The sequence below is a fragment of the Vitis riparia genome, chromosome 11 (genome assembly GCF_004353265.1).
Source record: "Vitis riparia cultivar Riparia Gloire de Montpellier isolate 1030 chromosome 11, EGFV_Vit.rip_1.0, whole genome shotgun sequence".
Lineage (NCBI taxonomy): Eukaryota > Viridiplantae > Streptophyta > Magnoliopsida > Vitales > Vitaceae > Vitis > Vitis riparia.
The window spans coordinates 13,700,603-13,717,594 of NC_048441.1; the positions used below are offsets into that span (position 1 = coordinate 13,700,603).

Genomic DNA, 16,992 nt, shown 5'->3' on the forward strand with positions numbered 1-16,992 from the left:
AATTTAGCTCATTTTATTTTATTTTTTCTTGTAATTAATGTTTGTAATTAGGGTTGTAAAGAAATGGGTGAATGAATTGAACTGTAATTGCTTCATAGCTAGATTACTGGTTAGCTGAAGATGAAAGCTTACTCGGATCGTATAGAGATTGTGTTACAAGGGACTGGAGAATCATTCACGTCATGACCAGAAGCTTCAACCTTCAGTTATGGTGTATTTTGGTCAAAATCCAAAATTTTTCCCATAATTTTCCAAAGCAAAGACGAAGCCCTGTGGGCATGCATGTTTCAATTTTGGGTCCCCTGCGTGTGGTCGAGTTAGAAATTGAAAAGAAATCATAAATGGAAATTTCCATAAATTTTCATCTCATTGGACCATTTCTATTGGTGGCCACCCTAGTGGACCAGGACTGCGGAAGGGTTACGGGCCTCTCTCTCTTCCCGGAAATTTCACCTTCAGGCCATTCTATTTTTTTCAAGCCTGTCTCCGAATGTTTGATAATGAAATTAAGGGCCACGCGGTTCAATCGAATGGGCCGTCATTCTCAAGTGACAACTTTTTACACCCCAGAATTTGCCTTCTTCATCCAGCTTTGAAAATGCCCAACCGCATCATTTATTACTTCTGTCTTTAGCAATTTGATTTTCTCAAACAACCCGCCCTTCATATACCTTTCAAAGCCCCAAAATGGAATTTTGGGTCAAATTAGTCATTTTAATCATATAAAATAATATATTTTAAACATGTTTCTAAATTATCATTCAAATTACTCATTTTTTAAATAATTAATTTTAAATTTTATTTTAATTAAATAATTTTAAAACTCTTAAAAATTATTTTTTCTTATTTCTCTCGTTTATTAAATTGGTCGGGTAAACCCAACGATAGTTTCAAATATATATTACAACCACACTCTCAAATATGTATTGAAATGAGAGTTCCAAAATACTTTCCAACCTTTCAAGAAATGGCTCGTGTCTTGTGATTTTCCATTTCCGTTCTACGGATCAACATGAATCTCGTAATCAAGTTTGCGTCTAAAAATAAAATATTTTTATAGTGAGAGTATGGGTGACGACTTGTTAAAAAGGAGAATATAATTTAATTATTGTTGAAAATTGGAAAAGGAAAAAAATTGAAATATATCTGGAGGCAGAGAAACGACCGGCTGCGATTTTCTTTCCAAAATTCAAAAACCACGAAGGGACACACTAATATCTCTAAAAGTTGGGCCAATCCCAAGTTGCCACGTGTTCATGGGAGAGAAGTCTCGGTTAGTGTAATGAGCAACACGACAAAAAGTTATCTCAAAATAAAACCATCTCTCACATGATTGCCGATTTGCCACCTCCACGCCATTTTCACGTGTCCAGAGTGGGGTTTCTCTCTCCTCTGCAACTCATTTGGGTTCGATCTCTTTCTCCAACTTCATTTTCTTTCCACTATTCTGATTCATGGCGCCCTAGTTTTTTATCCCTGTTTGTCTCCCGTACTATTGCTAATTCAACTGTTTTTTTGTCGCACTAACATCGGTTTGAATCTGTAAGTTTGGGTTTGTTAAAGGATCGAGAGAAATATGAATCTCTGAATTCATTTCCCCAATTAATTTTACTAATCTGTTAATGATGTTTTGTCATTAATATTTTGTTCTTCATTATGTTCGGATGGTTTCATTTCGAATTTTTAAGTGGAATTTGGAAAGGGTTGCGCCATTTCTGAAGGTATCTTGCGGGGTTGGTACGAGATTGAGATGGCTGTAGGTTTTTAAGGATTCAGTTAGAGAAGATGTGGTGGAAATATTTGAACGTTATTCCGTTATAGAAACCCAAATTTTTTTTTGGTCCCTTAGGCAAAAGATTCTGTGGCAGGACATCACTTTCAGTTTGATTTGGTACTGATTTTATCTCTATATCAGTGGATTGGTTTTTATTAAGCTATGTGACTTTACCATTCGAAGGACTAGTGGTATAGTCCGTGCACAATTCCTCCTGCTCGACGCATCAAAAAAGGCAGCATCCAAATATATTTAGATGTGATGCAAGAGTATTCAAAAAGCTTTTCCCACTCATGTTTTTCTTTTTCTGTCTTGTCATTTTCTGTTTGAATGGCAATAAATAGTTCTGGAAATAGTTTTTCTTAATTTACTAGCGTTTGGCAATCTTGTCTCTTTTCACCATTCTCTGAAAATCATTCATCTGTTTTATCAGTCCCTCTTTTATTGTCAAGTTTTGTTTTATGTTGTTAATGTTTTTTTTTTTTCTAATTAAAAGATGCATCAATTAGAATTACTAGAGATTTTCTCAATTTTTGTCTTATGCAGCTTTTAAACAGTTGGGAGTTGTTGTTTCATGTCATCCATGATTAAGCTTAAAGAAACATAAATGCGTTTAATTTTTTTTTATAATTATTTATGTTGATTTGTTCTTGATGAATTGGGTTTTCATTTTGAATGCAGCAAATTATATTAATATCATCTGATTGAGCAATGACCATGACAGAGGCTACCATGATGTGTATGTGCTTGTTGTTGCTTCAGCTCTCCATTACATTCTTTGTTTTCATGTGCTGTGTGGGGAATGGGAATGCACGGATCACAAGTGCTTTTGTTCGGTCTGAATTTCCATCTGTGGACATTCCCCTTGACAATAAAGTATTTGCTGTTCCAAAAGGTTATAATGCACCACAGCAAGTAAGCATCCAATTATTTGAAAGTAATAAAAGGTCCATAACACAAACATATGTGAAAGGCATACATTCCTTTCTCTTTTTGATGCATTCTCAATGGCATAAATCGAAGAAACATTACCTTTATGTGTTCTCCTTACCATCAATCTCTTTAACCCTGCCCCTTTGCTACATTTACATTGAGAAGTTTCAAGTAGGATCCTTTTTCTATTTAGCTACATTATAAGCCCTTAGAAACCTTATTTCCCTTGAACCTTGTTTTTTGAGGTGAAACCACATGCATATTAGTAATTCATGACCATGGTTATAGCCTGATCTCCTTGGAATAAGGACTCCTGATTTGGTTGAATGTAATCTTCTTGTGAACATAATTTCTGTCACTAGTAACCCTGATGCTTTGTTTCCTACTTGACATGCAAAATTATGATCATTTAGTGTTGTATCGGTTATATGATATCTTTGTAGTTCATTTGTGGCATGCGAGATTTATGATCAATGGATTGATGTATTCATTATACGATATCTTTCTAGTTTGTTTTCCAAACCAACTCACTAAATGTTTGTCTTATGAAGCATATTCTTGTCATCCACTGGCTCTTCATGTTCTTGTTATAATGAAATTGAGATTGCTTACAATTTTTCCATTATTGATATTGTGTCACTATTTATTCAAGTACATATTCAGTGTTGTAATCTGCCTACTCCTATATCCTTTTGACTACTTGAAACATTCTGTTCTAGGTGCATATCACCCAAGGTGACTATGATGGAAAGGCTGTCATCGTCTCTTGGGTTACAACTGATGAACCAGGGCCCAGCAAAGTACAATATGGCACATCAGAGAAAACTTATGATTATACTGCAGAGGGAACAACAACAAATTACACCTTCTACAAGTATCAGTCCGGCTACATTCATCATTGTCTTGTTGATGGCCTTGAGGTATCTATGGAATTATCAAATTTTTTATATCATGAATGGGATTAATTGTTGTATAAGTTAAAATTGCATTAGTGGTTGCAGGTTGTTTAAAACAGATATTCCATTACATATAGGCACACTACCCAAAGCCTTTACCTGCATATGCTCTCTGATGATTTTTATTTATTTATTTATTGGTATATTTTTATTTTTATTTTTTGTTTTGGTTTCTGACAAGTTATGGATTTTTCAGTTGCATGTTTTTTAGCTCCTTATCCTTTCTCTTTTATATTTGTTTGACCAGTCTGTTGAATGGTTTCTTGTTTTTAGTTTGACACAAAGTACTATTACAAGATTGGAAGTGGCAATTCTTCTCGGGAATTTTGGTTTCAAACACCTCCTGAGATTGATCCTGATGCTCCTTACATATTTGGAATTATTGGTGAGTGGTTTCCTTTTATGTCCAGATTTTTTAAAAGGAAAAATCAGATCATTTTTCCTTACATACTTGAACATTGGGCTACTCTGATGTTGGATAGACATGTGACTTCATCATAATGGAAATCAGGATTTTGGGTGAAAATTTGTGTTATATTCCAGTTACAAAATAAATAAGTAAAAATCTTCTGTATGGAGTATGACAATGTAGATTATGAAATACTTCTTAAAGTTTCTAGTCATATAACTAATGGATGAACCTGAAGAGAAGATGGAAAAATTGTGAGAAAGTGGAAGAAGTCCTCTTTGACTTCTAGTCTTCATTATTATAGGTTCCTAATCAAATGGGCACCTGATTGAAGTTACATTGTTGAAGTAATAGATGAAAATTTGAAATTATGTTGTGAGTTCTTCTAGCTTACACAGGTTGTAAATTAGGGTCATCTTCGAAAATTATCTGGAGTGTGACTCAGAATCCTGCATGCTACAGGAAACTCTTGTACTGTGCACACTGGACAGATTCCAAGTATATCCAAACGACCTGATGCTTATGCTCAGAATCTTCTTGAAACCATCAAAAGATTTGTGGAATTTGCTGAGAGATATCTCTCTCTTCTAAAAGAGCTACTGTTCCCAATGCATTAGAACCCTTTAGTGACTGTGGGTTAGAAAATTGCTCAAGGATAGATCATAATTTTAGTAATAATCCTTTCTAAATTGGACTGATACTGGTTGCAATTATGTTCATGATTGCGGGAGCATTCATGTAAATTATTCAAAGCCAACTTTCTAAGCACTATATGTATCCATTTTGTGTAGGCCCTCTGTACTAAATTATACAATTTGGAGATGTTTTATCAATGAAACTACGTTCTGCTCTTACTGCTTTCATCATACTGAGTTATGTAAACCCAACATGTTTCTGGAATTGAGCTAATTCAATCCATTATAATCTTCTATGATAAAATGACATGAATTTAGATATATGAGTCATATTTATGACTCTGTACTTAATAATACAACTTTCTTTGGGAATCTGTCAGATGCAGAAGAAGTATGGAGTTGAAATTTAGGTCCTGTTCAGCAGCTTAATTGCAAAGGCTGAACAGGGAGGGTTCATTAGGGGCTTCAAGATTAAGGGCAGAGGGGAAGATGAGACTCAAGTTTCACACCTTTTGTTTGCTGATGATACCCTTCTTTTTTGTGAGGATGACGTAGAGCAGCTGAGATTTTGGAAATGGATTGTTATTTGTTTCAAATTGGTGTCAGGCTTGAAAATAAATCTGCCAAAAAGTGAAATTATTCCAATAGAAGAGATGGTGGATGTGAATAGAGCAGCCTTTCTTTTTGGATGCAAAGTAGGAAAGCTTCTTATTTCTTATCTAGGCCCTTAATAAGCATTGTGGTGTATGGGACTCAATTGAGGAGAGGTTTAAAAGAAAATCCAAAGAAGGAAGGCTCGTCCTCTTAAAGAGCACTCTTTCAAATCTCCCTATCTATTTTATGTCTCTCTTTGTAATTCCTAGAAAAGTGAGAATTAGGTTAGAGAGAATCCAAAGAGACTTTTTGTGGGGAGATTTGGGAGATAAGAGAAAGATCCACTTGGTAAAATGGCCAGATGTGTGTAAGGCTAAAAATTTTGGAGGTTTGGGTCTAAGAAGATTGAACAGTCTCAATCAAGCTTTGTTAGGCAAATGGTTTTGTAAGTTCTTTGTTGAGCGTGAGAGCTTGTGGAGGAAGATCATTTGTGGAAAATCCGGGAAGCTAGAAGAGGGTTAGAATACTAGAGTGTGGAGGGATTCCTTTGGGATGAGCCTTTGGAAGGACATTAGAAAAGGGTGGGAAGAGTTTAATGTCAAAACTTCTATCTGTATAGGAAATGGGAGACGTACAAGTTTTTGGAGGGACATTTGGGCGGGGGACTTCAAGTTGAAAGATGTACTCTTTTTAGAATAGCTTCCCATAAAAATGCTATAGTTGTAGAATTATAGAAAAGAGACAAGAGGGGGGTGCTAGGAAGTCCTTTTTGGAAGGTCCTTCCAAGATTGGGAGATAGAGGAGGTGACCTACTTTTTGGGTTTTCTATACCCATTAAAAGTGCAAGAAGGTGAGGACACTTTATTTTGGAAAGAAGTTAGGAGGGGAATCTTTAGTGTCAAGTCTTATTATTGTTCTCTAAGGATGGAGAATAATGCAGTTTTTCTTGGCAAGGGGGTTTGGGGATCCCGTGCTCCTCTTAGAACTTGTTTTTTTGCTTGGGAAGCTGTTTGGGGGAAGATCTTAGCTATAGATACTTTAATGACGAGGGGATGACAAATGATCAATAGACGTAATCTTTGTAAAGATAGTGAAGAATTAGCTGATCACATTTTGATTCATTGTGCCAAGACAAAAGAGCTATGGACCTTTTTGTTAGCCCTTTTTGGAGTGGCTTGAGTATTTCTAGATTCAGTGAGAAATCTTCTCTTACAATGGAAAGTTAAAGGGGTTCAAAGAAGAATAGAGCAGTTTGGTGTTTGGCCTCCATTTGCTTATTTTGGTGTATTTGGAAAGAGCGCAATCGAAGAACCTTCAAAGATGAAGAGCTCTCTAACCGAAGTTTAAAGGATCTCTTCAGTCGGACACTTTTTCAATGGTCTAGGGTCTCTTTGGAGTTGGATTTCCCCTCTATGTTGAATTTCCTTGACTCTCTTTTTTTTTGTTAGCTTTATTTTGTTTGTTAGTGTGGATCATCTTTGTATGGGGTGTGTTTTGTTTTTTTTTTTTCTGTGTATACAGCCTATATACGTAGCGTGCATCCCCTCCTTTTTGGCATTTTTTAATGCATATTCTTGTTGTCTATCAAAATAAAAAATAAAAAAAATTAGGTCCTGATAACACATGAAAGAATAGAGGTTTTTCCATCATGTGGAGAAAATACTGTTGCATTTGCCCATATATTGCACATGGCTACAGCCCCATATGAATCTTTTCCACCAGTCATCTCAATTAAGGACTACATCCTCCATTAAGTCATAAGCCATTATGTCCTCTCTCTTGCCCTTGTAGTTGCAGCATCCTCAACTTGAATACAATGCCCTTACTTGTGCACTCAGTGGTCTTTGTGATGACCAAACCATACTAGATATCTACTCCTCGTCTTCCACCTCATGTTTCTCACAGTGCATCCATCTCTTATTCTATTTTTCATTTTTTGCTCCTCATCAATCACTATATCCTCTTATGTCAACACATTTTTCAAGCAATGGTATTCCTCAACTTCCCAAAATTCTGCACTAGAACCAGCAACTATTTTCTGTCCACTTTATAAGTTATAATATGATCCATCAAGGTTCAAGATTTTTTGCAGAGAGGCTCCTAATATTCTTTACCTAAAAGCATAAAACTTGATAATATGTTTATTGCTATCTTGGTGACTTTTTTTTGGACTCTTATCTACTTGTTCGGTTAATATTGTCAATTGAATGATTGTCGTAAATGAACTGTTATTTGTATGTTTCAGGTGATTTGGGACAAACATATAACTCTCTTTCCACTCTCGAGCATTACATGCACAGTGAAGGACAGACTGTCTTATTTTTAGGAGATCTTTCTTATGCTGATAGGTATCAATACAACGATGTTGGTGTTCGGTGGGATACATGGGGTCGATTTGTTGAGCAAAGTGCAGCATATCAGCCATGGATTTGGTCTGCAGGAAATCATGAAATAGAGTACATGCCTTATATGGTAAGTGTTGGCATATTATTGCTCTTTTTTTGATAGGTACTTTATTTCACTGTTTGACGCTTCATGCATTTATTTTTAATTTTTTTTTCTTTTGTTCAATTAACTTGATTCATTGCATTTCTTTTAGGGAAAAGTGTCTTTTACTTCCATCACTTAAAAAAAGAAAAGTAGAAACTCACTTACTTAAAATTAAATTTATATTTACAAATTTGAAAAATATTTAGGAATTTATGCATTTTGATATTACATCCCAATATATTTCTTGAAACACCCTTTTTAGTTGGGTAGTAATAAGTGGACTCCATGTGAACTTTCCCTCTTTCTAGCTCATTCTCCAAACAAGCTCTATCTTCAACGTTTCTTTTTCAACATTGATTCTAAAGAGAAACTAGAATTTTTACGAAAATTGTAGGTGGGAGAATGAGATAGAGAAAGGAGAGTAAGAGAGGTTGAGATCCTCTTGGAAGATCAAAGATCTTCTATTTTCCTTGTAAGACTATGATGTAAGTGAAAAATTCCTTAATTTATTATATAAAAAAATATTATTTATTTTTTTGTAATAATATTAATATTTTCTTTTACTATTCACCAGTCAATTAACAAATAAAAACATAAATGTTAGTATATTAATAGAGATTATTTTATATAAATTATATAAAGATTAATTTTTTATTTTAATTTTGAATCTTATCTTGAAAATTAATTCATACTAATGATTTTTAAAATAAAAAATCAATTAATTTTTTATTTTTCTTCTTTATTAAGAAACTTTTTCAAATTACTATACAAATTTCAAAATTTATTTTAGAAAAGAATTAAAACATGCAAAGAAAGAATAAGCATTTTTTTCCTTTTTTACTTTCAAATTTATTTAATAAATAATTTTTATATTTTTAAAATTTCATACATTTAATTTTTATATTTTTTAATTTTTAGAAAAATTTGAAGAAATCAACACTTTGATATTTATTTTTTATTTCATCATATTTATTGTAAATACAAGTGTAAAAAAATTTAAGTGAAATAAAATCCTTAATGATTTTTTATTTTTTATTTTTAGTTTAATTTTGCAAAAAGGGTTAAATACAATATAGTTAATTTAGAAAAAATTGATTTAACATTGTGAAAGTTTAGAGAAAAAATTGCTCCTCTATATTTTTGAAGTTTAGGATTACAACATATGATAGGACTACTCTTGAGTAAATGCAAAAGGAAAAGAATAAAATGATATAGTTGTACAAATAATCATTAGTCTGAAAATAGAAAAAAAATAAAAACTAAATTATGAGATAATCCTAAATTTAAAAACATTGAAGCAATTGTTCAATCCCCTAATTTAATCCATTAAATCATATCACAACATCCTATTCATAGCCCTAAATCAAATCACCCAAATATTTTCAGCTTATGATTTTCCACACTTCCCATCAAGTTGGATTGAAGATATTTAACATTCCCCGCTTGCTTACTAGAACTTTAGTTAGTTGCTTTTGAAGGTCTTTAGTCAGGATATTTGCTAGTTGTTTTTCTATAGGAACATATGGCATACAAACTAAACCCTCTCAAGTTTTTCCTTAATGAAATGACGATCCACTTCAACATGCTTAGTTCTATCATATTGAATTAGATTGTGGGCTATGTCAATCATTGTTTTATTGTCACAGTATAATTTTATAGGTTTCTCATAAGGAATCCTCAATTCTTCTAATAGCCTTTTCAACCAAATGACTTCACAAATTCCATGAGCAATGACCAGAAACTCAACTTTTGCTTTACTTCTAGCAACAACATTTTGTTTCTTGCTTCTCCAAGTTACCGGGTTACCTCTAACAAATAACTTGGAGTTGATCTTCCATCATTATTATTTCTTGCTCAATTAGCATCAGTATACACCCTGATCTGCATGTGCCTCTTTTTCTTGAATAGTAATCTTTTCCCTAGGCTTTCTTTTAGATACCCAAGAACTTGATACACGATTTCAAAACATTCTTCAATAGGTGAGTGCATGCATTGGCTAACCATACTAACTGCAAACTTTATATCAGGACATGTTTATGTATTTGTTGTGGACCATTTAGAAGGAAAGGAATAGAAGGACTTTCAATGATGTTAAGCAACTCGACCAAGCTATTAAATCTACTTTTATGTGTATTTTTGTGAATTGGGTTAGGGTATATATAGAGGATCACCCGTTGTCTTTGTTAGATTTTGTAGATTGGTTGAATGTTAGGTAAGAAGATTTTTTTTTTTTTTTTTTTTGGGACTCCTTACTTCTTAGTCTTTTTTGGGCTTTGTTTGTATACTTTGTGTGTACTTGTTACACCATCTTTTAGACGCTTTTTAATACTTGTCCTCTTTTTGCCTATCAAAAAAGAAAGAAAACATTTTTTACCCACCAAATGTTGATAGCATCCTTTATCCACATGTAAACTTAGCTCTGGTTGCCCTAATTTCCTATTAGGATCAATTGTTGTATCAGTTGGTTTACAAACCAACATTCTTGTTTCTCTAATCAAGTCTATAGTACATTTTTGTTGAGAAACAAATATACCACCTTGAGACTTTGCAACTTCCATACCGAGGAAACATCTCAACTAACCAAGATCTTCAATGTCAAATTCTTTAGCTAGTACTAGTATTCCCTTTAATTTCTCTAATTCCATAAGGTTAAGATGGATATCATTTGCATATGCTATTAAGATGACAATCTTATTGTCACCAATGTTTGTAGAACATAGTGTGATCGGCCTGACTTTGCATATACCCAAGATTCCAAATGGACTTTGTGAAGTGATCAAATCATGCTCTTAGGGATTGCTTCAGCCCATAGAGAAATCTCTTCAATTTACACACACTTTTAGTTCTAAATAATTGCTCAAAACTAGAGGGCAAATTCATATACCCTTTCTTCAATTCTCCATTTAGAAAAGCATTCTTTACATCTAGTTGTTGTAACTTGTAATGACTAATTTAGATTGATTGCAAGTGACAATAAGACTAGGATTATGGTCATCTTGGCAACTAGCTAAATGTCTCTTGATAATCAATGTCATAAGTTTGTGTAAAGCCCTTGGCTACTAACCTAGTTTTATACCTCTCTATCAAACCATTAGTCTTATACTTGACAGTAAATACCCACTTGCATTCCACTGGTGTCCTTGCTCTTGGCAAACTTACCAAATCCCAAGGTCCATTCATTTTAAGAGCCCTCATTTCTTCCATGACTGCTTCTCATCACTTAGGAACAATTAGAGCATCCTGTACAAATTTTGGAATCTCCATAGAAGATATGTTAGTGGTAAAGGCTCTAAAGGAAATAGATAGACAAATCATGGTACAACACGTATTTAGAAATAGGTGCATGGTACAGGATCTAGTTCCTTTCCTCAGGGCAATAGGAACATCAAGGTCATTAGAAACATTAGAATTTGTATTTGAAGAGAGATTAGGTAAAATCGCACCTTCTTGGGTCCTTATGACCGGTTCTAACCCTTCGATAGTGACAAGAATATGACTTTCTAGGTTACCTTGATGATTTCTCCTTTTGTAAACATGAAGCTTAGTTTGAGGTTTTGTTTGTAGTGATTCTCTCCCTGTCAACAATTCTTCGTTGTTTGGCACAATAAAACTCGATTGAGTAGTTGAACTTGAACCTAAGTTTTTTGCCTAAACAAGGCTTGAACTAGAAGAATGTGAAAGGCTTGGACTCACATTATCATCAAATGTTGGCAAGGGTAAGGACATTTCTTGAAAACAATGTTCCTCAATCACACTTGCCCCTTGAAGAGTGTTGTTGGAAAGTAGGGTTGATTCTCAAAGAAGGTTACATCCATGCTAACAAAAATTTTCCTAGAGATAGGATCGTAACACTTATATCCTTTTTGTGTAGTTGAATATCCCACAAAAGCACACTTAGTGTACAAGGATCAAACTTAATTCTATGTTCTTTATGAATATGAACAAACATTGTACACCTAAAATTTTTTAGTGGAATTGAGGAAAATATTTTTATATGAGGTTAAACCTTAGAAAAATGATGAAGAGGGATTTCAAAACCAAGAATCTTAGTCGGCATCCTGTTAATTAGATAAGGCGCCGTGAGTACAACTTCTCCCCAAAAACTTTTATATACCCTCAATGTAAACATGATAGCTCTAGCAACCTCCATTAAGTAATGATTTTTTCTTTTTGCAATCCCATTTTGTTGTGGGGTATCGAAACAACTAGATTGTTGTATGATCCCATTTTCAAGTAGATAATCTCCAAGAAGAGAGTTACAATATTCCGATCCATTATCAATTCGAAGTATTTGAATTTGAGTTTGAAATTGCGTTTTTATCATGGCATGGAAAATTTTAAATACCCTTTTTGCCAATGATTTTTCCTTAAACAAATAAATCCACCAAACTCTAGTGTGGTTGTCTATGAAAGTGATAAACCACCTAGTTTTAGTTAGGGTCACCATGTGTGAAGGTCCTCAAATATCAATATGCATCAATGCGAAAGGTCTAAATTCTTCAGAAGGCCGTGCAGGAAAGCATATGTGATGATGTTTAAATAATTGACATACATCATATTAAAACATTAAAGGATTTTTTTCTTAAATAGAGATGGAGACAACTATTTTAAATATGAAAAGCTGGAATGACCTAACCTACAATTCCATACCATTATTTGATGTTCAGTAGAAGAAGAAAAAACATTATTCCTTGCAACTTGAGCTTGTCTACTCTTGATGGGATCCTCAACAAGGTAATATAGTCCACCAATCTCTTTAGTACTACCAATCGTCCTCCCTGAGCATAGGTCCTAAATTTCATGGTAAGATGGGAAAAATTTAACAACACAAGCCATGTCCCTTGTTAGTTTACTAATAGAAATAAGATTGCATGAATTATTAGGGACATGAAGGACGGATTCCAAAGTCAGAATTTTTGAAATAGGGACTGAACCATTCCTTGCAGTGGATGAAAATGATCCATCGGAAATTTTGATTTTCTAGTTACCTGGACAAGGAGAATATGTAGAAAATAAGTTTGACAAGCTCATCATATGATTAAAAGCATCAGAATTTGTGATTCATGGAGCAAAATTTCCAGAATGAATTCTTAAAACACAGATTTACCTGTTTGTGCTAAAGAGCAGGATGTTTTTTTTTTTTTTTTTTTTTTTTTTTTGATAAGTAAAGGATATTCATTCAAAAGGCACAACGCCACAAGGTATACAGGGAGTATACAAGGCAGCTAAGGCCTCAAAAACAACAACAAGAACAAAAGAATCACCTCCCTTTAACTGGAAGCTATCCACTCCAGGAAACCTATAAGGGAGAATGCCTCCTCACCTACATACAATTTGGCCCAACTCCAAAGATTACAAACAAAAAAATTCTTTAACTTCTGCACATTCAACACACCTCCCCTAAAAGCTAATCTATTCCTCTCCTTCCACACCGTCCAAAAAATACACAACGGAATGGCGTCCCAAATCTTTTTCCTTTTCTTTCCCACAAACGAGCCCCTCCAGCTAGCTAAGACCTCCTTTACACTTTCTGGAAAAACCCATTTCACATCAACTAAACCAAAAACAATATCCCATAGAGCTCTAACCACTGTACAATGAATAAGGATATGATTTACACTTTCTTCCTCACAACCACATAGGAAGCAGCGATTTGGAAGTTGAAGCCCTCTTCTTTGAAGTCTATCCAAAGTGAGCACCTTCCCCCAAGTCGCCTCCCACGCAAAAAAAGCAGCTTTAGTAGGCACCCGTGCCACCCAAATGCTCCTAGAAGGAAAATCTGTATCAGCAGACCTCGCCAACAAGCTATACGCTTCCTTGACCCTGAACTGACCTCTTTTTCCTTTCCTCCACAGGACTGAATCTTCCTCCAGAGAGGGCTTGTGACCCCTCAATATATGTAGAAAATCCCCAACCAACTCCATCTCCCAATCATTGAAATCCCTCACAAAGTTTAGATTCCAATTTCCTTGCCCCGAATTTTGATCCCACATTTCCTCAACCGTTGCATTCCTTTGCACCGTCATACCAAAGAGATGAGGGAAACAATGGGACAGTGCTGACTCTGTACACCACACATCTGTCCAAAATCTGATCTTGTTGCCCTTCCCTACTCTGAAAGTCATGTTATTCCAGCACCAATCTGATTCTTTCCAAATCTCTTTCCAAACCCCTACCCCCACTGCCCCATTAGCCTTCTTTGGCCTCCACCCAAACTCCTCCTGCCCATACTTCACCTTGGTCACTTGTTTCCAAAGATTATCTTTGTCACAAGCAAATCTCCATATCCACTTACCAAGCAAAGCTTTGTTCAACATGGCTAGCTTCCTAAGGCCTAGCCCACCTTTGTCCTTGTCTGTGCAAACCACCTCCCAATTGACCAAATGAATTTTCCCCTCCATATTTCCCCCTTCCCACAAGAAGTCCCTTTGCACTTTCTCAAGTCTTCTAGCAACAATCTTGGGCATTCTAAAGATGGACATTTGGTAGATTGGCATGCTAGCCAAAGTACTCTTTATTAGAGTAACTCTTCCCCCTTTAGAGATATATTGCTGTTTCCAAAGAGCTAGTCTCCTCCTGACTCTCTCTTCCACCCCATCCCACATATAGGGCGCTTTATTAGGAGCCCCTAAGGGAAGACCCAAGTACTGAGAAGGTAAGGACCCCACCATGCATCCTAGCTCAACAGCCAACTCCTCCATCTCCACCACTTCTCCAACTGGAATGATTTCACTCTTGGCTAGATTAATCCTTAGGCCTGACGCCGCTTCAAACCAGAATAAAATCCAACTTAAATGAGTTAGATGCTCCTTTCTGGCCTCACAGAAAATAATTGTATCGTCAGCAAAGAACAAATGAGAGATAATCAGAGAGGGTTCCCTGCCACCCCTTATATTACACCCTGATAAGAAGCCCCCCTCCACAGCTCTCCTAATAAGAACATCTAACACTTCCATCCCCATAACAAAGAGATAAGGAGACAGGGGGTCTCCTTGTCTAAGACCTTTAGTGCTGGGAAAGAAACCTGCAGGCACGCCATTAACCAACACTGAAAATTTGGCTGAAGATAAGCAGCTCCACATCCACCCCACCCACTTTGGCCCAAAGCCCATTTTTTGCAACACCTTCAACAGAAACTTCCAGTTGATACTATCATAGGCTTTTTCTATATCCAACTTACATATTAGACCATTTTCTTTTCGTTTCTGCCACGAGTCTATCACTTCATTTGCAATTAAGGAGGTGTCAAGGATTTGTCTTCCCCTCACAAAGGCATTCTGAGAAGTAGATACCACCTTTCCAACCACTGTCTTCAGTCTGTTAGCTAGCACTTTAGCCAATAACTTGTACAATCCCCCAGGAGACTAATGGGTCTAAAGTCTCCTAGTTCCTCAGCCCCACTTTTCTTGGGAATCAACACCAAGAAAGTATTGTTAAGGCTCTTTAGGAAAGAGCCATGTTCGTAGAATTCCTTGAACATTTCTAGGATCTCCTCCTTGATAAACTCCCAACAGCTTTGCCAAAGGCCAGAGTAAAACCATCCGGGCCAGGGGCTTTGTCCCCATTCATCTCCATCAGGGCCGCATGAATTTCTTCCTCTGAAAAGGGCCTCTCCAGGTTTTCAGCCTCTTGAAGGCTGATCTGCTCAAGCTGAATTCTCTCAATATCCGCCTTCCACCCCGAATCTTCTGATAGAAAATTTTTAAACGCATTAGCAATTCCTTCCCTAATTTCCTGCTCCTCTAGTAACCATTCCCCATTGATCTTAATTCTCTCCAGAGAATTATTTCTACGGTGAGCACTTGCCATACGATGAAAGAACCCCGTGTTTCTATCCCTCTCCTTTAGCCATATTTCCCTTGAGAGTTGTCTCCAGTGGATTTCCTCCATTATCACCCATTTTCTGTAATTTTCTTTTGCCGCTTTCTTCAGCTCTGTTTCCTCCACAGTCAAAACTCTCTCCTCCTCCTCCCTATCCCAGAATTCCACCTGCTGCAAGGCTTCAGATTTATTACTCTCCAGCTTACCGAAGACTTCCCTATTCCAGACTTTCAGCTTCTTTTTTATTTCCTTCATCTTGGTAGCCAACTTGTAACTAGCACTGCCCCTTACATCAATTTCTTGCCACCAGCTGCGCACCAACTCTTTAAAGCCTTCAGCCTTAAGCCACATGTTTTCAAATCTGAATGGAGTCGGCCCACGTCTTATCCCACCTCCCACTAACATTATTGGAAAGTGATCTGAAACCGGACGGGGCAGTCTACTTTGATTAATCCCACTGAACTGATCTATCCAGCAAGGGGTCACCAGGAATCTGTCCAAACGTGCCCAGGTCTGATTATTTTGGCCCCCATTCCAAGTACATTCTCCCCCCTGAAGAGGAAGATCCACCAGCCCAAGATCATTCACAGTTTCAGCAAATTTCCTCATTGCTGAGCTAATTCTCCTTTGGCTACTCCTTTCCCTTGGAAACAAAGTAATGTTAAAATCCCCCCCTACACACCAGGGATCTTCCCACAGCCCTCTAATTGCCCCAAATTCTTCCCATAACGCATCCCTTTCCACTTTAGAACACGGGCCATAAACTCCCGTAAACACCCAGACATTCCCATTTTCAACATTCCGGAATCTGCAAGATAACGTGAACTGACCCTCCTCCCAATCTATAATGTCCAAAGTCCTCTTATCCCAACATATAAAAATTCCTCCCGAGGCCCCCTCCGCATTCACAGCTTTCCAATCAAGGAATCTCCCAGAACCTAGACTTCTTGCTATGCTATCCGTCATAGCTTGCATTTTTGTTTCCTGAATACAAATTAGGTCCACCCTCTGATTTCTTATAAAAGTCTTAATCACTTTTCTTTTGGAACTCTCATTTGCTCCCCTTACATTCCAGCTCAGAATTTTCACCTTCATTGGACAATCACAATTTGGCGCCCTTTGCCCTGAACCGAGCCTTTCTATTTCATCCCCCCTTCATAATTTACGGAGCATTCCAACCTTCTTAGCTCCCTTTCAAATTTAGACTTTTCCAGTAGCTCTTTGCTATGAATTTTCTCCCGTCTTTTTCTGATTTTGGTCAAAAAATTCAGTATTTCCTTCTCCAACCCCTCCGTGGGGAATCCCAGGAACTGGCTGAACCTCGCCAAGCCACTCTCTTCCCATTTGTCCTCCAATTCCCTTCTTTCAACTTGAGCATCA

At 36.3% G+C, this 16,992-nt stretch overlaps 1 protein-coding gene across 2 annotated transcripts in view; it reads left to right on the plus strand.

Annotated features, from left to right (window-relative positions):
• Positions 1-1,321: 1,321 nt before the first annotated feature.
• Positions 1,322-16,992, plus strand: part of LOC117925040 (bifunctional purple acid phosphatase 26-like) — a 28,342-nt gene continuing 12,671 nt past the window's right edge. Inside the window, exons 1-5 of one of the 2 annotated variants that reach the window (XM_034843849.1) lie at positions 1,322-1,407; positions 2,456-2,689; positions 3,427-3,627; positions 3,937-4,048; positions 7,547-7,773. In XM_034843849.1, the coding sequence (XP_034699740.1) occupies positions 2,486-2,689; positions 3,427-3,627; positions 3,937-4,048; positions 7,547-7,773 (744 nt within the window). In that variant the 5' untranslated portion in view covers positions 1,322-1,407; positions 2,456-2,485. Of the gene's footprint in view, positions 1,408-1,429; positions 1,543-2,455; positions 2,690-3,426; positions 3,628-3,936; positions 4,049-7,546; positions 7,774-16,992 lie in introns of those variants that run through there. The other variant, XM_034843850.1, reaches the window with a different exon arrangement.